This window comes from Podarcis pityusensis (genome assembly GCF_964106645.2).
Source record: "Podarcis pityusensis genome assembly, chromosome: 5".
Taxonomy (NCBI): Eukaryota; Metazoa; Chordata; class Lepidosauria; order Squamata; family Lacertidae; genus Podarcis; species Podarcis pityusensis.
In genome coordinates, this window is record NC_138032.1 from 80,393,723 (window position 1) to 80,417,686 (window position 23,964).

The 23,964-nt window shown below is 45.6% G+C and overlaps 1 protein-coding gene across 2 annotated transcripts; it reads right to left on the reverse strand.

Moving 5' to 3' along the window:
• Positions 1-7,650: 7,650 nt before the first annotated feature.
• LOC308477687 (uncharacterized protein) lies at positions 7,651-23,559 on the reverse strand. 2 transcript variants are annotated; one of them, XM_081006471.1, is made up of 8 exons: positions 23,293-23,559; positions 20,299-20,510; positions 18,257-18,373; positions 17,644-17,751; positions 15,797-15,913; positions 14,831-14,947; positions 9,644-9,727; positions 7,651-8,676 (listed from the first exon to the last, which is right to left on the reverse strand). In XM_081006471.1, exons 2-8 carry the CDS (start codon positions 20,492-20,494, stop codon positions 8,300-8,302), a joined length of 1,116 nt encoding a protein of 371 aa, XP_080862597.1. In that variant the 5' UTR covers positions 20,495-20,510; positions 23,293-23,559; the 3' UTR covers positions 7,651-8,299. The 2 variants fall into 2 exon arrangements, with proteins under 2 accessions (XP_080862597.1, XP_080862596.1); XM_081006470.1 differs by having other exon boundaries at positions 23,289-23,348.
• Positions 23,560-23,964: the final 405 nt, after the last annotated feature.

Consider the following 23,964-nt stretch of genomic DNA (forward strand, 5'->3'; position numbering starts at 1 on the left):
AAGTTGTTGACCTTTGAGAATACATTTTGCAGTGGCGTTTTGTTAAAAAACACACATACAATTCACATATCATTCCATAAATCAATAAGATGATTACAGTAGTGTAGTGTAGCCTAGTATAGACTTTGGGGCGGGGCCCACCTCAGCATTGAAAAAGGGACAAGTTCATAGATGAGCGGAACAAAGGCAGCAAGTGTGGAGGTGGGCTGGATCACATACAGTGGTACCTCAGGTTAAGTACTTAATTTGTTCCGAAGCACCACTTTTGCTAATGGGCCTCCTGCTGCCGCCGCCGCATTGCTGGAGCACGATTTTTGTTCTCATCCTGAAGCAAAGTTCTTAACCCGAGGTACTATTTCTGGGTTAGCGGAGTCTGTAACCTGAAGCTTATGTAACCCGAGGTACTACTGTATTGGTAGCCAGCATGGTTCACGACCTGCTGTTCCTCAACCATTGTTGCATATAGTTCTTTTGATTACATTCACAGGATCAGCTATTATTTTAGTAGTGTGCCAGTAAATATTGCCTCTGAGAGTGATGAGTGCCTTTCTCACATCAGTGAACCCCCAAGCACCTTTTTAAAATGCACTATGGGAATGGGGCTTCAGAGGACTCATCTGAAGCTTGGCCATGTATTTTCATCCCCACCTACAGCACCATCCATGTTGTTCCCTGCCACAGGTCTTCATTTTGCTCTGAGTGCTTATGCTGGAGTGCCTCAGGAAGTGAGGCCCCCCGCTCTTGCCTTGAGGTGGACAAGTGACCTAATGGTCATCCCAGGGACTTGATCTAGAACCTTCTCTGGTGGCTTCCACCTGGCATGGCAGATTTTCCACTGCTCGGCTCATCCCCGTGCTGCCAGATGATGGCTGTTGTCTCTCGCATTTATGCCAAGCCATCTTCCACCCACCTCTTGTGTATGGAGGGTAGGCTTTGGGTGGGTGGGAAATTCATTGGCTTTGTTGAAATTACTTGATCCATATTTGCTCCAGACCACAGAATCTGACACAACTGGTCACCAAGCAGCTCAAAGTTTTGATGGCAGCCCTAGTGAAGGAGGTTTAAGAATTGAAAGCAAATTTCAAGAAAATCACTTGATGCAACTTTTGCTTGACTCTACCATTTCAGTCCACGTGAAGGGGGAATAGCACATGATGCTCCCCAACTAAAAATGCTCTTTTGCAAAGAAAACAGTACAAGCTGCCAGAAAGCACACAGGTAGTGTAATTTATTTTGTTAAGAAGGAACCACCACCACCACCACTTTAGGAAAGGTGAATAAATCGTAAAAAAAAATGTCATATTGGCCAGATTGCTAAAGCAGAATAAATTTTGTTCAGTATTTGAACTACATTTCTAGTCAATATTTGTTTTGGAGAAGGGCAAGTTAGCTTATCTTAAAACACCCTCTAGAAACACAGTGAGAGATGTTTGATTTACTGTGCTCAAGGCTGTGCAGCTTTCGCCTTGTACTCATACATGTATAACTTACTAACGATGCCCTAATACTACAGCCTATAGTTGCAAAATACTTTCTCAACTGAGGTCATTTCCAAATTACCTACATATTGAGCATTCATCCTGATTTGTTTGCGGGGAGGTAAGATGATATCCTCTATTAACTAAGCAAAACTTGGTACACTACTACCCAAAATTTCCAACCCCGGCCATTGTCGTTTGGCTGAGTATGAACCATTAGCACAAATCCTTGTTATGTCCAATTCCACCCAGTTTATTTTTCATCAGCAGAAATATAATCAGCATGAATTATAGTGCAAGCGAGTCAGAAAGTGAAATCTCTCTGGATGCAGAGAATGTTGTGCAAGTTTTGGGGGAAATGATTGTCAGGGAACTGCCATCGGAAGGAAGGGAAGTGAAAGGGCTCACACAGGTTGGGAGAGACTCAGCAGCTGAAGAGGGAACCAGTAGGGGGAGAGGAGCTGAGCTGAGGGAAAGGGAGCTGGAGGGATGGCTCAGAGACACTTCCAGCGAAAACAGTGGGGAGGTTTCAGGACCTCCTGTAGGGACACCCACTCCTCGCCGGAAACTGTCACGCAGAGAGTCCAGAAGACGTGTTTCCGTTAAGGAGCTTTTATGTTGGAAGCGATTCCGAAAGCAACCACTGTCGGAATCTGCCAGCGACTGACGGAGCCATGTTTAAGGGGCTCCGTTACAGACAGAGGTTTGCAAACTTGACCAAACTCTGAGGGACTAGGATTTTACACACAAGCAGCTCATCGTCCCATCACAGCATTCCGACAGTCTTCGTGAGCAGCTTGTGCAGGAGAAGGCATCATGAGCAACCCAGCCGGAACCGGAGAAGCAGGAGCTGGAGCAGGTCCAAGCCTGGAAGAAAGGTACCGGGTGTTGGAGGTCCAGCTAGCGCTGCAGACGGCGAGGCTTGAGGAGAGGAGGGCTCAGGATGCAGACAAAAAGTGGAAAGACACCCAGCTCGTCAGAAAGGTACCAGGATTGGTGCAGAAGTTTGGGGGGGAGCCCAAAGACTATCATGGCTTTCGGACAGAGATGCAATATGCCTTCAATCTGCAGTTTGATGAATTCCCTGACGAGGAATCACGAGTGGCTTTCGTGATTGGGCATCTTGAAAAGGGGGCGAGAGACTGGGTTAGACCCCTGATGGCAGCGAATAGTGACGTCCTAAAGGACACGATGAAGTTCTTTCGCGCCATGGATCTGATGTTTTCCAGCGATATTGAACAGGGAGTGGTCCGCAGACAGTTAATGGCTTGCAAACAGGGGAGCCGATCTGTCCGTGAGTACTGGACTGAGTTCACCATGTTGATCCATAAATTGGGGTGGGATCTATCGGCGGAACCCATTCAAATGCTCTTTGAAGAAGGGCTTTCTTCGGCTGTGAAAGACGAACTTTCCCGGGCGCCCAGGGCGGAGTCTATGGACCAGCTGACCAAATCAGCGCTGACCATAGGAGCGCGCCAGGAGGCGAGAGCATTGGAGAGGCGGGAAGGGAAGGGGGAACGTTGGAAGGAGTTCCGCATTCCAGACATTCCAGAGCCAACTTTCCCGCCGGCAGAGCCGATGGAAATCGGAACAGCGCGCGCGCGCGCAGTTTCAAAGCCCAGTGAGGGGGGAAAGAAGGAGGGAAAAGGCGCCCGGAAATGCTATCTCTGCCAACAGCCAGGTCACTTTGCCAGAGTCTGCCCCCAGAGGAAGGAATGGCAAGGGATGGTAGGAGCTGTGGAGGGAAGAGAGGAAGAAATACCGAAGCAAGTAAAAGCCAACGCCTGGCTGCCACCGTCGGGGCACAGCAGCCAGGCCAAAGAGCAGTGAAAGTGCCCACGCCAGAACCTCCTAAACCCACCCTAGTGATAGAAGTGGCGCTAGAGCTGCCAAACGGACACCCTCTAAAGATAAAGGCGCTGTTGGACTCAGGCAGCTCCTGCAATTTCATGAGCAAAGAGTTTGCAGCTGAACACCAGATACAGACGATCCCTTTAAGCAACCCCCTGCAGGTGACCACGATCGATGGCAGGGAGCTGTTGGGAGGAGAAGTCAGCTTGCAGACCGTCCCAATGATAATGAAGGTGGCAAGGCACACCGAACTGATAGCGTTTAATGTGGCCACCTTGGGAGGAGCTCCCATTATATTGGGGATGAGCTGGCTAGCGTTACATGATCCGCTGGTGGGCTGGCATCAGAGAGTGGTTTCTTTTGGTTCAGCACATTGCTTAGAACACTGCAAAGAGGGAAAGGGTTTGGCAGGGGGCCAAGCCACCCTAGCAGGGACTGAAGTAACGGAGAACGTGAAGGTACCACGACAATACGCAGATCTCCGCGACGTCTTCAGCGAAAGGGAAGCTGACCAACTACCCCCGCATAGACCCTTTGACTGTCAAATCAATTTACTCCCTGGGGCACAGCTCCCTGTAGGCAAGCTGTACGCCATGTCAGACAGAGAGATGCAGGAGCTAAGAAAGTTCATTGACAAGAACCTGAAGAGAGGGTTCATCAGAGAGTCCAGGGCGGTGGGGGGCAGCCCAGTGTTTTTTGTGGATAAAAAAAACACGAACAAGCCGAGGCTTGTGTGTGACTTCAGGGCCTTAAATGCAGTGTCAGAACCAGTGGCTTTCCCTATGCCCAGGATTGACGACATTTTGACAAGGGTCAGGAAGGGAAAGATTTTTACTAAACTGGACCTAAGGGGGGCGTACAACCTGATACGAATAAGGAAGGGGGATGAATGGAAAACCACCATGTTCACCCCTTTGGGGGCATTTGAATATTTAGTTATGCCCTTCGGCCTACAAGGAGGCTCCGCGTGCTTTCAATCGTTTATGAACCATGTCCTGGGGCCTTTGCTTTACAAGAATTGTGTGGCCTTCTTAGACGACGTGTTGGTGTATTCTGAGAATGAGGAGCAGCATGTGAGAGACGTCAGAGAAGTGTTGAGCAGGCTGCAAGCCAACCAGCTGTGGGTGAAACTGGAGAAGTGTCAGTTTCATACCAAGGAGGTGGAATTCCTGGGGTATCGCCTGTCAGACAAGGGATTGGCCATGGATCCCGGCAAGGTCCAGGCGGTGCTGGAATGGAAAACACCCAAAACAAGGAAGGATGTGCAGAGGTTCCTAGGATTTGGGAACTTCTATCGTAAGTTCATCCGAAACTTTGCCCACCTGACGGCGCCCATTACGGACTGTCTCAGCAGTAAGAAGAAGTTCGTTTGGACTGAGGAGGCGGAGCGAGCATTTGAGGAACTAAAAAGGGCCTTCGCCTCGGAACAACAACTCCTGCATGTGGATTTACAAAAACCGATGAGAGTGGAAACTGACGCATCAGACAGAGCTATTGGGGCGGTGCTTCTGCAGCCAGGGAAGGAGGAGTCAGAGTGGAGACCGTGTGCCTTTTTTTCGCGAAAGCTGAACAAATCCGAGAGGAACTACACGGTGTATGACCGAGAACTACTAGCCATTCATGAGGCGTTCCGGAGATGGAGGCACCTGCTAATTGGCGCACAACATAAGGTGCAAGTGTGCACTGACCACAAGAACCTAGAGTATTGGAGGACGGCACGAGTGCTCAACCAACGGCAAGTGAGATGGGCCCAGGAGTTCTCCAAATTTAACTTTGAGATTTGTTACGTGCCAGGCCCAGAGAACATTAGGGCGGACGCTCTCTCACGCAAACCTGAATATTTGGAGGGGGAGGGAGCACCCGAAGAGAGACATGTCATTCCAGAGGACCGCTGGGTGTGTGGGGCGGCATTGGTGGGACAAAGAGAACTGGTAGAGGAAACAGAGAATGATGAATACGCCCAGAATAAGCTCAGAGGTCTTAGGGGTGAGGGAGAGGAACCAGGGGGTTTCGAGGAAAGAAATGGAGCTTTGTATTACAAAGGGGCACTGTATATCCCTGAAGGAGACTTAAGGGGGAGGGTACTCAAGCAGTTGCACGACAGCCCCACGGCGGGGCATTTTGGACAACACAAAACCATGTGGTTGGTCACCAGGGAATTTTGGTGGCCTAAGGTGAGGGAAGATGTACGGGAGTATGTAAGAGGGTGTGAGCAATGCCAGCGAGCCAAAGGGGAGAGGCGGGCACCGGCGGGGCTATTAGAACCCTTACCAACCCCAGAACGACCTTGGGAGGCAGTGTCGATAGATTTTATGACTGATCTGCCGAAGTCCAAGGGGAAAACAGCCATCATGGTGGTGGTAGACCTACTAACAAAGATGTGCCACTTTGTAGCCTGCTCGCATGCAGTCACGGCGGAAGAGACAGCGAAGTTATTTGTAGAACACATTTTTAGGTTGCACGGAGTGCCATTGAGGGTGGTCTCAGACCGAGGAAAACAATTTACTTCCAGGTTCTGGAGGAAGCTCATGAGCTTACTGCAGGTGGAGGTCAACTTTTCGACTGCCCGGCACCCTGAAACCAACGGGCAGGCGGAAAGAGCAAACGGGGTCCTCCAGCAATACCTGAGGTGTTATGTCAATGACAGAGAGAATGACTGGGTAGAAAAGTTGGCGCTGGCGGAATTTGCCTACAACAATGCCGAGAATGTGTCCACAGGGATGAGCCCCTTCTTGGCTAATTATGGGTGTCATCCCAGGGCTTTCCCAGGGGGAGAAGGGGAGAGATGGGGTGTCCCGGCAGCCGAGCATTTTGTAGAAGAAATGGAAGCAATCCATCGTCAGCTCCAACTCAACTTAGAAAGGGCGAAGGAAGAATACAAGAGGCAGGCAGACAAGAACCGAAGGGAAGGTGAAACCATAAGGGTGGGAGATAGGGTGTGGCTGTCAACCCAAGGGTTGCCGTTCAAAGGAGGTTGTAAGAAATTAAGACCCAGGAGATTGGGTCCCTTTGAGGTCATTCAACAGGTCAACCCAGTGGCTTTCAGGCTCCGGTTACCCAACCACATGAAACTGCACCCAGTATTTCACAGGTCGTTACTGTCACCGTATGAAGGGGGACGAGAAGGGATGGCCACTCGGGGACCGGTCATAGAAGAAAGGGAATGCAGCAGCCATGTGGCAGAAATCCTCGACGCCAGATGGAAGGGGGATCAGGTGGAGTATTTGGTAGCGTGGGAAGGAGAACCGGAGTCAGAAAACACTTGGGTAATGGCAGAAGATATCAATGACGAGGTATTGATAGAAACGTTCCATCAAAGGTTCCCAAGGAAACCTCAGCCTGTGGAGAGGTTCCGGAGGGAATACTTTGGGACCACCGATGAGGAGGAGGAGTTGGAAGGATTCTCGGAATCGGAAGGGGAAGGGGAGATGGACTCTGAGGAGGAGGAGTACTTCGAGACCAGGAACCGCAACAGGTGGAGAGAAGTGTTCGGGACATCGGAAGATGAAGGAAGTTCATTCCGGGGTTTTGCCTCCTCACCGCCCGTAGAGGAGGGGGCGAGAGGGGATGAAGGGGGCCCTGGAGGGGAGGTGGATGTCAGGGAACTGCCATCGGAAGGAAGGGAAGTGAAAGGGCTCACACAGGTTGGGAGAGACTCAGCAGCTGAAGAGGGAACCAGTAGGGGGAGAGGAGCTGAGCTGAGGGAAAGGGAGCTGGAGGGATGGCTCAGAGACACTTCCAGCGAAAACAGTGGGGAGGTTTCAGGACCTCCTGTAGGGACACCCACTCCTCGCCGGAAACTGTCACGCAGAGAGTCCAGAAGACGTGTTTCCGTTAAGGAGCTTTTATGTTGGAAGCGATTCCGAAAGCAACCACTGTCGGAATCTGCCAGCGACTGACGGAGCCATGTTTAAGGGGCTCCGTTACAGACAGAGGTTTGCAAACTTGACCAAACTCTGAGGGACTAGGATTTTACACACAAGCAGCTCATCGTCCCATCACAATGATGAACCATTGTGCTATTTAATATGTGTATGTCTTTCCAGTGTTTGCCCAAATGTGCATCACACAATGGAATAGAAAGGCAGCACCCTGCATTCTGGTGTACATCCTATTGGAAGCAATGGCATAGCTGGTCAGTTTCCATATTTGGGTGTGAATGTCAATGAGGATCTGATTTGCACAAGTGGTAGACCATGAGGCAGAACAATGGAAAGCAGGTTCTGGCCAGCCCTCGTTAATTAAACGATTCAGTACTTTCTAATCTATCTCTACCTCAGATAAATGCTCCTAGGAATGCTTACTCATATGATGAAAATACTTCTGTTTGCTCCAAGAAAATCTCTTTTAATAAACAGTTTTGAAAATATAAATATAAAAATATCCTGTGCATGTAAAAATCCCCCCACCCGCATCAAAATCAATGCACCCCACTTAGGAAAAAACAAAACACCCACAAACCATTTTCAACTTCAGATTTACAAGACCTTACATTTCATTCTGAATGTGCGTCTTCAGCGGAAAATGGATCATGATTTATTGATATAAACCCATCAATCTACATAGTACTTTATACAGTAACACAAGCAAGAAGAAAGGTCCTGCCTGAAGGAGCTTCCTTTCCCGCTCCTCTCCTCCCAGGCAAATCCCACAAAATGCCCTTACAACTCAGTTAAAAACAGTTGAAACACTAAAAAAAAATCAAAAAGGATTTTTTAAAAAAAATAATTAAAAGCAATTTAAAAGAAGCCCTCTCTGCTGAGCAGCAGCAGCAGCAGCAGCAGTCCTTATAAAACCTGTCAGGTCTGCCCTGGCCCAATGGCTATGTTATGTGTGCACATATGTCAATAGACTAAAACAAAAAAGGATTGAAAAAATAATGATTAATGTCTACAGATAAAAAGCAAACACAGTATTGAAGCTTGTGGCTGGGTCGAGCTTTTTCTTTTTTCTTTTTTGGAACAGATGGCCTAAAATTCACAGAGTATTAGCCTCTTTTCCCCACAGGCCCGGTCGTTCCACTTTCCATTCACATAAACCTCTACACAGTTCTCCCTGCCCTTTTCGTTATTGGGTTCTCCCTGTAGCCAGTTGGAGTAAACGATGGCATCGCCATTCAGGTACCTAAATTTCCCCTCCGTCTGGATATCAGTTACCCCAAGAAAGACCGACTTGTTATGCTGAACAACTATCTGTTGGACGGCTGTGTTCTCCGCAGCATTTTTGGGGGCAGCCAGCTGGCCCCCAGCTTGCAGACACTTTTGCTTCAGGTCATCAAAGGTGCCTTCGTAGCCGCTGGTTACGAATACTTTGTTACCGACAATTCGCCCTCCCGGGAATGCTGCAACTAAAACAAACAAAGGGAGTGGGCGTCAGGTTGATAGTCAGCCACTGTGTTTTGCGAAGCCAATAAATGGATGGCAACCTCTGCTATTTGTAACCCATAGAAATCTTGGATTTGGATAATGCTTTTAGCAACAAGATGATTAATGCCATCCTATGTAGAAACCACAGAGACTACGGCTTGCTGATCAGAAGGTCGCCGGTTCGAATCCCTGCGACGGGGTGAGCTCCCGTTGCTTGGTCCCTGCGCCTGCCAACCTAGCAGTTCGAAAGCACGTCAAAGTGCAAGTAGATAAATAGGTACCACTCCGGCGGGAAGGTAAATGGCGTTTCCGTTCGCTGCTCTGGTTCGCCAGAAGCGGCTTAGTCATGCTGGCCACATGACCCGGAAGCTGTACGCCGGCTCCCTCGGCCAATAAAGCGAGATGAGCACTGCAATCCCGGAGTCAGCCACGACTGGACCTAATGGTCAGGGGTCCCTTTACCTTTATGTAGAATCAAGAGAACCCTCATAGCACCTTAGCTGTGGCCACAAAGGTGACAATTGAAAATTGATGGTGCACCTGGCTCTGGCCAGGCTACAGCACATTCAAAAGAACATTTTCTTCACTGAATTTTCAAAATGTTGCAATTATTTTGCAGGAAAGGAAAACGGATCTTTAAAAAGCGGGTTCGGATAACGCTGCAAAAGACTAGGGATAACCTACACAATTTATCCCAGTGCTTACTGAGCTTGTGCTGCAGTCATAATCTTGCAAAGACAATGTTGTTGCTGGTTCTCTAATGCTACAACAGGGGGATGATGCATGCATGTGCTGGAACCTAAGGGTTACGATGAACATCCCTGTGCTATCACATATAATGCGCCCATAGACCTGTATGTTGGTACTGGTTCTCTGTTAAGGGGCCAAACGGACCAAGGAAGATTGCAAAAGACGGTTCACAATGTTTCTGTTACATGCAACATTTACCTTTTTGATATTTGGAGAAACTGGCTTGCAAGGCTCTTAGCTGCCCCTCTAGGTCACTGACTTGTTTTTTCATAAGGTTGACCTCTGAGAAATAATAAAATGATCATCATCTGCAAGATTCAGTACTGTGGTAATATGCGGTAAACAATATATTGCACACAGTGTGGATGTGAAACATTTTGTTAAACCAAATGCCACCTCTCTCTCCAACTTCCACCCACCCAGGAACTGTAAAAATTGCCAGACAATACAAATGGCACAACACAATAAACATGTTGTTGTCACAATCAATCAATTGCTGCCATAATTAATTAATTCATCATTCATTAATTCTATGGAAATTTAAATAATATTATGCTATATTAAATCATAGAATCATAGAATCATAGAGTTGGAAGAGACCACAAGGGCCATCGAGTCCAACCCCCTGCCAAGCAGGAAACACCATCAGAGCACTCCTGACATATGGTTGTCAAGCCTCTGCTTAAAGACCTCCAAAGAAGGAGACTCCACCACACTCTTTGGCAGCAAATTCCACTGTTGAACAGCTCTTACTGTCAGGAAGTTCTTCCTAATGTTTAGGTGGAATCTTCTTTCTTGTAGTTTGGATCTATTGCTCCGTGTCCGCTTCTCTGGAGCAGCAGAAAACAACCTTTCTCCCTCCTCTATGTGACATCCTTTTATATATTTGAACATGGCTATCATATCACCCCTTAACCTCCTCTTCTCCAGGCTAAACATGCCCAGCTCCCTTAGCCGTTCCTCATAAGGCATCATTTCCAGGCCTTTGACCATTTTGGTTGCCCTCCTCTGGACACGTTCCAGTTTGTCAGTGTCCTTCTTGAACTGTGGTGCCCAGAACTGGACACAGTACTCCAGGTGAGGTCTGACCAGAGCAGAATACAGTGCCACTATTACTTCCCTTGATCTATACTCCTATTGATGCAGCCCAGAATTGCATTGGCTTTTTTAGCTGCCGCGTCACACTGTTGGCTCATGTCAAGTTTGTGGTCAACCAAGACTCCTAGATCCTTTTCACATGTACTGCTCTCAAGCCAGGTGTCACCCATCTTGTATTTGTGCCTCTCATTTTTTTTTGCCCAAGTGCAATACTTTACATTTCTCCCTGTTAAAATTCATCTTGTTTGTTTTTGCCCAGTTCTCTAATCTGTCAAGGTCGTTTTGAAGTGTGATCCTGTCCTCTGGGGTGTTAGCCACCCCTCCCAGTTTGGTGTCATCTGCAAATTTGATCAGGATGCCCTTGAGTCCATCATCCAAGTCGTTGATAAAGATGTTGAATAAGACCGGGCCCAAGACAGAACCCTGTGGCACCCCACTAGTCACTCTTCTCCAGGATGAAGAGGAACCATTGATGAGCACCCTTTGGGCTCGGTCAGTCAGCCAGTTACAAATCCACTGAGTGGTAGCATAGTCAAGACCGCATATTACCAGCTTCTTTACAAGAATATCATGGGGCACCTTGTCAAATGCCTTGCTGAAATCAAGGTAGGCTACATCCACTGCGTTCCCTTCATCTACCAGGCTTGTAATTCTGTCAAAAAACGAGATCAGGTTAGTCTGACATGACTTATTTTTCAGAAATCCATGCTGACTATTGGTGATCACAGCATTCCTTTCTAGGTGCTCACAGACTGTTTGCTTAATGATCTGCTCCAGAATCTTCCCTGGTATTGATGTCAGACTGACTGGGCGGTAATTATTTGGGTCCTCTCTTTTCCCCTTTTTGAAAATAGGGACAACATTTGCCCTCCTCCAGTCTGCCGGGACTTCGCCTGTTCTCCAGGAATTCTCAAAGATGACTGCCAGTGGTTCTGAGATCACATCTGCCAGTTCTTTTAATACTCTTGGATGCAGTTCATCTGGCCCTGGAGACTTGAATACATCTAAACTAGCCAAGTATTCTTGTACTATCTCCTTAGTTATTCTGGGCTGTGTTTCCTCTGCTGAATCATTTGCTCCAAATTCTTCAGGTCGGGCATTGTTTTCTTTTTCGGAGAAGACTGAGGCAAAGAAGGCATTGAGGAGTTCAGCCCTTTCTGTGTCCCCTGTTTGCATTTCACCATCTTCTCCTCTGAGTGACCCCACTGTTTCTTTGTTCTTCCTTTTGCTACGGACATACCCATAAAAGCCTTTTTTGTTGCTTTTAACCTCTCTAGCAAGCCTGAGTTCATTCTGTGCTTTAGCTTTTCTGACTTTGTGTCTACACGTGCTGGCTATTTGTTTGAATTCCTCTTTGGTGGTTTCCCCCCTTTTCCATTTTTTGTACACATCCTTTTTTAAATCTTAACTCAGTTAAAAGTTCTTTAGATAGCCACCCTGGCTTCTTTAGGCACCTTCCATGTTTCCGTCTCATTGGTATTGCCTGAAGTTGTGCTTTTACTATCTCCCTCTTAACAAACTCCCAGCCATCAGGAACTCCCTTTCCTTTTAGCATTACTGTCCATGGGATCTCACCCAGCACTTCCCTAAGTTTTATGAAGTCGGCTTTCTTAAAGTCAAGAAATTGAGTCCTAGTATGCTTGGCTGCTCCTTTCCGCTGTATAGTAAACTTCAGAAGAGCATGATCACTCGCGCCTAATGATCCTTGCACTTCTACCCCACTAACCAGGTCATCAACATTGGTTAGGACCAGATCTAAAATGGCTGTTCCTCTTGTTGCTTCTCCCACTTTCTGGACAATGAAGTTGTCTGCAAGGCTAGTGAGGAATCTGTTTGACCTTATGCTCTTGGCTGAGTTTGACATCCAACAAATATCTGGGTAATTGAAGTCCCCCATTACTACTATCTCCCTTCCTTTTGCATGCTTGGCCATCTGTTCCAGGAAGGCATCATTTATGTCCTCTGTTTGGCTTGGGGATCTATAGTAAACTCCCACAATGAGGTCACTGTTATTCTTCTCTCCCTTAATTTTGACCCAAATGCTCTCACTTTGGCTTTGAGGTTCTAAATCTTGGATCTCTTCACAGGTATACACATCCCTGACATATAACGCCACTCCTCCTCCTTTCTTGTCTGGTCTGTTTCTCTGAAATAGATTGTATCCCTCCATTATTACATTCCAATCGTGGGACTTATCCCACCAGGTTTCAGTGATGCCTATTATGTCATATTTAGTTTGCTGTACCAAGAGCTCAAGCTCATCTTGTTTATTTCCCATGCTTTGCGCATTAGTGTACAGACATTGAAGTCCATTAATCATTCCCCCGTCTCTCTTATTTAAGGATTTTTTCCTCCCACCACTAGGTCTGCGTGCTGTTTGCTCCATTTGGTCTATGACATTTGGATGATCATCTTCATCAATTGATAGACTCCTACCTTCAGGAGCACTGTCTCCCTCCCCCACATTAGTCAGTTTAAAGCCCTCCTGATGAGGTTTCTGAGATTTTTGGCAAAAACATTCCTCCCAACCGTTGTGAGGTGCAGTCCATCGTTTGCCAGAAGTCCATCTTCAAGAAACTGCAGTCCGTGATCTAAGAATCCAAACCGTTCCTGTTTACACCATTTGTGAAGCCAGCTGTTCACTTCCACTATTTTTCCCTCTCTCCCTGGGCCACGTCGTTCAACTGGGAGGACAGATGAGATGACAATTTGTGCATTTAATTGCTTCAATTTCCTGCCCAGAGCCTCGTAGTCTCTTTTGATCTTCTGGAGGCTATTGCTTGCAGTGTCATTGGTTCCCACATGAACCAAGAGGAAGGGGTATTTGTCAGTGGGTTTTACGATTCCTTGCAGTCGTTCAGTTTCATCTTGGATCTTAGCCCCGGGGAGACAGCACACTTCCCGAGACATCTTGTCAGGCCCACAGATCACTGCTTCTGTTCCCCTCAGTAGGGAATCCCCTATCACCACTACACGCCTCCTCTTAGGTTTGGTCGGGGTTCTTCCATGAGCTGTCCGTTCCAAGGTCACCTGCACATTCCCTGAGGACTGACTTTGCTTCTCGTCTTCATATACCTGATCGACTGTAATGAGAGAGAGATCCTCAAATGGAGTCTGCTCTTTGTCTTCCATGCTAGGGTAGAGGACCTCAAAGCGATTGTGTATTTCTAAACAATCAGAGCGAATCCTGGGCCTCCTACTTCTTTGAGTCACGTTTCTCCATATATCTGGCTCCTGTGTTGGTGAACTAGCCTCCTTCTCAGGGGAGTCCCCTGTCTCCTCCTTGGTGGAGACGGTGTGCTCTGTTGCTTCCAAGAAGAGCTCCAGCTCTCTAATTCTTTGGAGCGTAGCTACACGTTCCTCCAGTTGCTGGACTTTGTCTTCTAAGAGGGCAAGCAACATGCAATTGCTGCAGGTAAAGCTGCCTGCAACCTTTGGCAAGATGGCAAACATTGCGCAGGAACCGCAGGCGACTGCAGCTATTCCCTCCCCATCCATCTTGAGAATGTGTCGTTGGGGGTGGCTACAGCGGTCCTCCATCATAAAAAGTGTGAAGACAGGACAAATAACTCCCCCCCAAAAAAACTTAGGTCTCCCCCAACAAACGTTTGAGACTAGCTCCCCTAAATCTAAAAGATGGATCAAACTGCGCGCGCCGCTGCCCTGCAAGCTCTGATAAGCTCCTCCCACAGCTAATCACCTGCCTCAACAGAAACCCTGCCCCCTCTGACCTTTGCACAGGGAGAGCAGCTAATCAGCCACAAAGAAACATAATCTCAGTGTAGAATCAACTGGAAATGAATTTGTACATTAGTGAATATTGGGTGGTGATCTCTTACTTGTGTTTTGCTTGTGTGTTGGTGTATGCATGTGTGTATTAATGGTATGAATTAATTATACCATTACTGGTTCAGTGGTATTAATGTCCATCAACGGTAAACGTTTGCCCTTTTTTGAAAGAAGCCTTTGTTTATACAGATACATGTATCCATCGCTTGATCCCTCTTTCAGACCTTCCTGTTAAGGCCCAAACTAGAATAAATATTCCCACCCCACCCCCCAGAATGGTCTGGAATTAAATACACTCTCAATCGAGTTGTGTGATTTTTTAAAAAAAGTTAGCTCCACCCTGATTGCTCACTTAAACTTTCTCTCAATAATCAGAGTTACAAAATTCACATGGATTGCACCAACTAAAAAGGGCACAGCAACTTAAAAGACAAATTTTGCTCTAACACTTTTAATGCATCACTTTTAACATCAACAACGAAAGGCTACCCTCCTTACCTGAGAGACCGCTGTCACCCTTGGTCCCTTTGTCACCTACAGATCCTTTATCTCCTTTGGATCCAGGAGATCCTGGTTTCCCCACTGGCCCTTGGGTACCGGTCGCTCCTTGTAATCCTATGGAGAGAATAATAATAATAATAATAATAATAATAATAATAATTTTTATTATTTATACCCTGCCCATCTGGCTGGGGTTCCACAGTCACTCGGATCAGCTTCCAGCACATATGAAAACATAATAAGATGTCTAACATTAAAAACTTATTGATACAGGATTTTTTTAAAAAAACAACTACACCCTAGCAAATTAGTTGGTAGGTGGCTTCTGTTTTCCTATGCATGTTAACATCTGATAAACAGCCATAGCCAATTGGTTTAAAAGGTTGTATGCAGGAGCAGTGTGAACAAATCACAAATCTTTTCTTTTCATTAACTGGAAAGGAGTATCAGAGGTTGACATTGAGCAGAAGATGAGCAAGGGCTTGGCATTATACCTTGGCACCCCTGGGGCAGTGCCCTTGGGCACTGGTAAGGCGAGTTACCATTTTAAATTCCCTACAGGGACATGGAAAGCTCTGGAGCCTCGCGGAGTATTAAAACAGCAGTCCCGGGGGCGGGGGGGGGGGGAGTGAGTACAGACATTTTCAATGCTCAGTATGCCCTGGAGTGCTGCTTTATTAGGGGTATTGTGGGGAATTTAAAACGATAGTTTTTTCATTGCAGGTAGGAGGGCATTCATCCCAGGGCACTATGCTGAGGTCCTCCTCAAATTCAGAGCTGAATCTGGGGAGTGCCAGTTTTATACTTTTTTTTTTTTTAAAGTCATCTAAGTTAGTGGCCAGCTAAAAATCCCTCAAACTAACTATGCACTACATCAAGAAGTTATTTCTGTTGTCTCTTCGGAACCTTTCTCATGCCATCAAAATGTTTGTTCAGATGCACCTTTTCGCCCACACCACTTACCTCTTTCTCCCACATCTCCTTTCGCTCCCTTTTCGCCCACTGGGCCTCTGTCGCCTTTGGGCCCAGCCACACCTGTGTCACCTTTGGGACCTTGGGCACCAGTAGCTCCTTTTGAACCTACAGAAATATTGAATGGGGAGGGGAGAATCAAAAAAAATGGAAGGTACTTTGTAATTATCACAAATGCAAAAGTAGGTAAATAGTTTCAGCTCAGCCCTAGTTTGTCTGTCTGTTGTTGTTGTTGTTCCTATGCTGCCCTTCATCCAAAGATCACAGGGAAGTTTACAATATAAAAGCACAAAAATACACACAATAGTAACAAAATACCAGCCCACCTGTCCGGTTTAAAAGGTCATAGACTAGACACAGGCAAACTCGGCTCTCCAGATGTTTTGGGACTACAACTCCCATCATCCTTAGCTAACAGGACCAGTGGGCAGGGATGATGGGAGTTGTAGTCCAAAACATCTGGAGAGCTGAGTTTGCCTATGCATGTCATAGATGGTTTAATTAGCCAAAGGATGGGAGAAGAGGAATGCTTTTGCCTAAGATATGTAACAAAGGTGCCAGGCGGGCCTCTCTGGGGAGGGCATTCCACAAACAGGGAGCCTGGTCTCATGTTGTCCTCTGGGCTTCTTGTAGAGGAGGCACATGAAGAAGGCCTCAGATGATGATTGTACTGTCTGGCTCAGCTCATATGGGAAGAGGCGGCCTACATCTTAGGTTGGACATTCTCACAGAAATGATAGCTCCAGTGTTTATATACTAACTTTGGTTTATACTGAGGATATGATAGTCACAATTTTACGTCTAGGGGGTAGTCCTGTTAGTCTGTTATACCAAAACAAACAATGATGAGGCTATGGTATTGCAGAGCAGGGGGAGGCAATATGGTTCCCTCCCAAGGTGAGCTACAACTTACACCATTCTTGCCATTGGTTTTGCTGAATGGGGCTGATGGGTTCCAACAACCTCCCATGTTGACTACCCCTGCCTTAGAAACTAGCAAATATATCATAGCACAAGCTTTTTTGGACTAGTGTCAGATGCATTTAATGAAGTGGCCTTTATCACTACATTTTATAACTTGCATGTTGCCAGAACATGACTTCAGAAGCTGGCTGTCACAGATCACAATCTTTTTGTGACCTCAGCCAATTGCCTCACAATGGGAGTCAAGCTTGAGAGCTGTAAGCCTATGATGTATTTGCTTGTTCTTTCATTTGCATCCACGATGGATGTACAGTGGTACCTCGGGTTAAGAACTTAATTTGTTCTGGAGGTCTGTTCTTAACCTGAAACTGTTCTTAACCTGAAGCACCACTTTAGCTAATGGGGTCTCCAGCTGCCGCTGCCACACGATTTCTGTTCTCATCCTTAAGCAAAGTTCTTAACCCGAGGTAATATTTCTGGGTTAGCGGAGTCTGTAACCTGAAGCGTATGTAACCCGAGGTACCACTGTATATATAGAGGGAAACATCAGAGGTATGGGCATTTTATGGTTGCTTTCTCCATTCACATAGCATTTATAACTTGGAAACTGTACCATACTAAGAATCTGGACAACTGGGTGGATGTGAACATTTTCAGTGTATTCTTTTAAAATCTGTGACTGGGATCCAAAAAATCTACTTAGGCATGCTTAAGGACTTGGACTGACATTTAGGTCTTTTTACTTCTTTTGCTGGATGGTAGGACTCCAGGGATATCACAAATGGCTGTTTGAGAAGCAGAAGCCCCCAACCCCACTGGGTGTGCAGAAGTAGTTGTATGCTCCTTTGGATCCTGGCCACTGTGGTATATTGAACCCTCTAGCAGAAATCCAACTATTTATCACTTAGGATTACCTGTTTCTCCCTTGATGCCTTTTTCACCTTGTGGGCCATTGTTGCCTTGTGCTCCAGAGGGGCCAACGCTTCCTGGAGGACCCTGCAAACCTCGGATTCCACGCGGTCCTACTCAAAAGAAAGAGGTTTTTTGAGCAGGCAGAGATATACACCAAAGGGGGAAGGTCTCTTGTGATGAGTTGTAGTGCATCAGGAGCTCCTGGGCCTTAGAACTGGGAACCATAGAAATGTGCATGCCATTGTCCCAATCTGGTATGCCTTCAGAGTGGTGGAGGACGCTGTCCTAACACTAGTGTTGAAATGTTTCAACTGGAAGTCTGGTGAGGTTCTGTACATGGACTGGGGTGTGGGCACCCTCTTGTCTTTAATCTCAGGTAGCAAAATGTCTTGGGCCAGTTCTGTACTGGGAGCAAGGGAAGAGCACCTTGGTGGGTTTGTACTCTCGTCCAGGGAAAATGTTTGATGCCACCAATCGGCAGGATGGCCCTCTAACAAGACTTAGAGACAGATGTGGATAAAAATATTAAAAAAGAAGTTTGATTTCTTCTAATAATATCTAGCTTTTGTTGAATTCGATGCAATACAATTCCATTTAGTCAACAACACTCCTTACCCATTGATCCAGCATCTCCTTTGGGTCCTTGCTCTCCTTGGGTCCCCTTTTCTCCTTGTGGTCCAGCTGGTCCCATTTTTCCAGGAGGACCAAGAATTCCTCTTGGTCCTGCCAACCCTGGCATTAAGTGGAAGAATGAAAAGTGGGGTTATCTTAATGATAAAGCTTACATATGTGAGGAATGCAATACATAATAACCCAAGGGAGAAGTTTATTGAGAGGTGGGCCTTGTTTTTACTTTTCTGGAATAACAGTGGAAATGATATTTCCCCTTTTAACTTATGCACGATACTATAGGGTCTTTGTTATGTTGTCCCTTTCCCCCTTCATATGTCTTTCTTTCTTTCTTTCTTTCTTTCTTTCTTTCTTTCTTTCTTTCTTTCTTTCTTTCTTTTTCTTTTTTTCTGCATAGGAAGCAAACATGTTTGATATACAGCTTAATGGTTTTGGCTATATATTGTTATAATATCATATTAAAATCTTTAAAAAGAGGGGGGAAGTGGTTTACTAAGTGGGTGAACAAGAGGCACTTGTGATGAACACAAGGCTGATAAATTACTGGCAAATCAGTTAAATGAAACGATCTCATGCCAGTTTCAGTTTAAAGATGCACAAGAAGCAATGCATAGATTCCAGTCTTGGGTCATCATCATTGCTAAGTTATCTAGGGTTGCCATATTTCAAAAAGTGAAAATCTGGATGGAGAAGTTGTTGAGCTTTTTTGGCCATACAGTGGTACCTCGGGTTAAGAACTTAATTTGTTCCGGAGGTCCGTTCTTAACCTGAAACTGTTCTTAACCTGAGGTACCACTTTAGCTAATGGGGCCTCCTGCTGCCATCGCCACCACCCAATTTCTGTTCTCACCCTGAAGCAAAGTTCTTAACCCAAGATACTATTTCTGGGTTAGCGGAGTCTGTAACCTGAAGCGTCTGTAACCCGAGGTACCACTGTAGTTGCAAAAATGACACTGCTGACATCGGTTGCCATATGTCTTCCTTGACATTTAGCCGATTTCCACCCAGACACTGCTTCCGACTACAGTATTCCAGGTATGTCTGGGAAATTCTGGATGTATGACAATCCTAAAGTTAGCCAAGGCAGCTACATTCAAGGTGGCTGTGGCTGTTGCCATACATCCACCAGATGACATTCCCATCCCCTCCCTATATTTGCTTTCTCCTCTTCTGCCTTTTCCTTCTCTGTTTGGCATCATGTCCCTCTTAATCCAGTGAGAGGAGGAGAAATGCAGAACATCATGCGGTCTTGCACTTCTAGCCCTCACTGTTGATGGACCTACACAGTCTTTATAGTATCAATTTGAAAACTTAAGATTCATTTTTATATTGATGTCATGCTACTTTGCTTTTATGTTGTCTTGGTAGAATTTTTACGCTGTTTGCATGTCCAGGCGCCGTGACTCTGCTGCCCCTAACCAGTGGAGAAAAACCAGTCAAGACACATTCTTTTGAGTTGAATAAGAGCACAGCTTTATTGGTTGCAGATATAAGAGGTTTGTCATAGGCATTGGGTATATCCTATCACAACCAACCCGCCTGCTGGAAGTATCTTCTCCATGGGGTCTACCCTGAGGCAAGGAGGTCCTATGACTTACATCAGATAGGTATATCTATGCCAGGATCTCCACCTTGAAGGGCACTATGGCTCTAGCCCCCACCTGGGAATCTGGATAGAAGCATCTCCTCCAGGATGTTTTTAACAGGATACCCCTTTCCCTCGGAAGGGCAGCAAGAGGCTTACAACCTCTCCTCCAAACAAGACTAAGGCTTTTACCCTCAGGTGGTGGTTTAGGCATTGGATAAGCCTAAGTTATGGTCAGAGAAGAGGTTGTCTTAATATTGAAAACTCAGTGATATTTATCACAAGGCAATGTAATTGGGGGTCATCATGAAGTTGTATCAAAAGCCACTTTTGCTTAAATTATGTGGGACTGCATGATTTCCTGTCTTTTTTCTCTCCGGTGTGTGAATCAAAAGCTGATTCTCAAAGAATGGGAACTCTTAGGAAGTCACCTTTTCCATACCTTGCTCTCCCTTGTCCCCTTTTGGTCCTTGGACTCCATCTCTCCCATTTATCCCTGGTAACCCTTTCTCAGCTGGTCCACATACAACCAGTGAGCAGGCATTCCGATCCAAGTTCTGTATAACTTGCGGTGAGCCCTGGAACGATGCTGGTGAAAATTGCGAAATCAACACAGAGAGTGTTAGAAGCACCAGCATTGTTCAGTGGTTTGACCTGGGGGGGAAAAATTAAAATTAAAGAGGTAGAGATAGGAGAAAATAATTAACCCAAACCCAACCGTACCGATTATAATGCACTGCAATGAAATGAAGGCCGGCTATATGAACAAGGATTTAAAATATTGTGGGTAAAGTGTTGTTTAATAGATTGAAGTAGGGGATTATGCACCATTTCCAACACTCTTTTAATTTTCTTTTGTTTCCTCATCTCTTGAACAGTTACACACAACAAGAAAGTTTTTATGCAAGGTAGGAGAACCCATTGGCCATGCTGACTTGGGCTGATGCAAGTTGGAGCCCAAGAGCACCCAGAAGAGGCCTCATGCCTATCATAATAGCTAGCACCTATATTATTACTATTATTATTGTCACTAATAATAATAATATAACCAACCCTTTGCCAGCAGGTCCCAGGGTGCGCTTTAAATTCAGTATTATAAACAGGTTTTTTAATAAAAAAATAAACAAATAAATATTTTGTGATACAAAACAAACAAACAAACAAGGAAAAGTACATATAGCGTCTCTGCTTTCAATTCATAGAGTTTTTTTTCATAGTTTGTTTACATTCAGTATGAGACTTTGGGGGAAAATAGAGGGGAGAGAGAGGGTTGTGGGGTGAGGAGCTTTTCATTCTATTGCATAGTGTTTCTGCAGGGTTTTTGTGTCAGCGTCTCATGAGTAGGTCCTTTATTTATATAGTTATTTGTTTTTATTGGCATTGTGAGAGACTGGAGGGTCTAAGGTTTGGTTGGCTGCGTTTGGTTGGTTGCAGTGTGGTTTATTTGCATGTTAGTGTGCAGGTTTTTTTGTTGTTGTGTCAGGTTAGCCATATTGGTTTGTAAGTGGTTGGGGAGGGGATAGGTCAGTTAAAGCAAGTTACAATCTCAGGTATGGGGTGTGGGTGTCCTGAAACCACATATCTCAGGTGTCAAAGGGCAGGGTATAGAGACGTGTATTTAGCATTCAACATAAACTGTATAGCGAAAGTTCCAGACACACCTCTCCACATAAGTCACATTTCAAGCGTGCCGTATTAGATTCCAATTTGGAAAGAATAAGATTCTGTACTCTACTAGGGATGGGATTTTCTGCAAATCGCAGTGTCAAGCTTATCTGCATGGTTCCCCCCCCCAAACCCCCCACTCCTCCTACATCACTCCTTGATCTTGATGAGAAGTGGGCTATTTATTTATTTTTACTGGTTCTGCTAAAAATACAAATAAGACTCACACATATTAAATGCATGCGTATCATATTACACATGTATTATGTGCTATTCAACCAAGTTTTACTTGGAGACTAAGTAGTGGAACTAAATTAGTCATGTTCCCTAATTTCAGCAGGTGTGCTCTGAGTAAAACTTGGTTAAATACCAATTGTTATTTGCATATACATTCCGTGTTTCCTAAAGTAGCAAGCACATAAAGAGATCCATAAAGGAATGCATGTAACTGTATTAAAAATATGCATGTAGTAATCTTTGTAATACATGCAGAAAGATAGTACAGTCGTACCTTGGATCCCAAACCCCTTGCGAGTTGAACGTTTTGGCTCCCAAACGCCCAAAACCTGGAACTGAGTGTTCCGATTTGTGAACATTCTTTGGAACCCAAACGTCCGACGCGACTTCCGCGGCTTATGATTGGCTGCAGAAGCTTCCTGCAGCCAATTGGAAGCCGCACCTTGGTTGCTGAACATTTTTGGAAGTCGAATGGACCTCCGGAACAGATTCCGTTCGACAACCAAGGTACAACTGTATATTGGACTATTCCATTGAATTTGTCTTACTTCTGAGGTACCTTTGTACTGCATAGGGTTAGCAGGCACTAACTAGGTTTTGGAAAGGAGGAGGGAGGACTCTAGGACCCTGTCAGGGCCCTCACACCTCCTTCCTGAAGCAAGCGTTTACTAGGCTTTGGGAAGGAGGTAGGAAGGTGCCTTCCTGGCCCTGCACACCGTGTGGGGGAATCGTCTCCAGTTCCAGGTTCAATCTCCAGCATCTTAAATCCTGGAAAGTTGCTAGATGGACTGATCTGATTCAATAGACGTTGACCTCTGTAGCTGGAGATGCCCACAACTGAACCTGGGACTTTCCCATACAAAGCATGGGCTGTACCACTGATCTATGGCCCTTCCCCTATTATGCTTCAGCAGCATCTCTGGGCTAAATTGAGTTGATCGAAAACATGAAGCCAGAAGGTTATGAAGAGGATGCTGACACCAGGTGACTATATGCAAAGCAGTCAGTTCCCAGCTCTAACTAAGAGGGTATCTCAGCCAGTGGAACTTTTATCACCTGGGTAGGGCAAGCTGTACTTGGCCAAAATACCATTTTCCCTGCATAATTATAAAAGGAATAGAAATGCCTTCTTCCTTTGCAATGGAATGCCTCCTTCTGAACAATACATTCAAAAGGACAATTTGCCAACTGCGTTTAAATCAGGGTGTTAAGCAAAATGGATCAAGATACTAACAAATTACATTGCTGTTGGACACAAAATCAACTCGTCGTTAAATCTGGAGCTAATTATTAGATAAGCGCAGGCAGATGTGAAAGGCTGATACGAAAAGCACTTAATAATCAAAGGATGGATTATCAATGAAGAGAGAGTTAAGGCGGCAGATCTAGCTCTGGTTGAAATTAATCAAATCCATGGAGCACAATGCAATCTGACCAGTTTGAACAAGGAACTGGCAGCAGTCTTCAATATCGCATGTATTTCAATCGCATAGCCATCATTAAGGAAGGACAAATTAAAAATCTACTCACTCACTTTGACGTTTCTAGTGCTCTACAAAGGCCCGGACAGGAATCATCCGTTAGGAGTTCAGCCTTCCTTTTATAGGCTACGAGTTAAGTAACACAGGCTTTGGTTTCTCAATCATGTGACCTCACAGGAAACTTATAGCCAATTTATAACACTTCGGGAGCTGTTGGCCTCTTTCAACGTTGTGTAGCTGATAAGACATGCACAGAACAAAGGATGGGATTTCCCATGGCTTGCAAAATGTAAGGAATTTGTCTTTTGGAGCAAAAGGGCTGGGGGCTCAAATATGCATGAATGATATGCTAGAACATTTTTACTATGCAGAACATTGAGCAGCACGTCTTGCCAGTAACAGGACTCAATGGTCAGGGTTTCCCCAGATGTGGCTAATGACCCCACTGGAACCAAAGAACCATAGAATTGTAGAGTTGGAAGGGACCACGAGGGTCATCTGGTCCAACCCACTGCAATGCAGGAATCTTTTGCCCAAAGAATGATAGGGTAAGTGATGGTTGAGTGGTTGACTCGTAGCTGAGTATGTGAACAGACTCCATGGAAAAGCATTGCATTTGAGGCATTGCCCAGTGATATGAAAACTTGGAACTGGTTCAAGCATGTTCAAGCTTTGATGACTGCAGCATCAGAAAAGAACAAGTGTCATGTCCTGCTCCTAGAGTC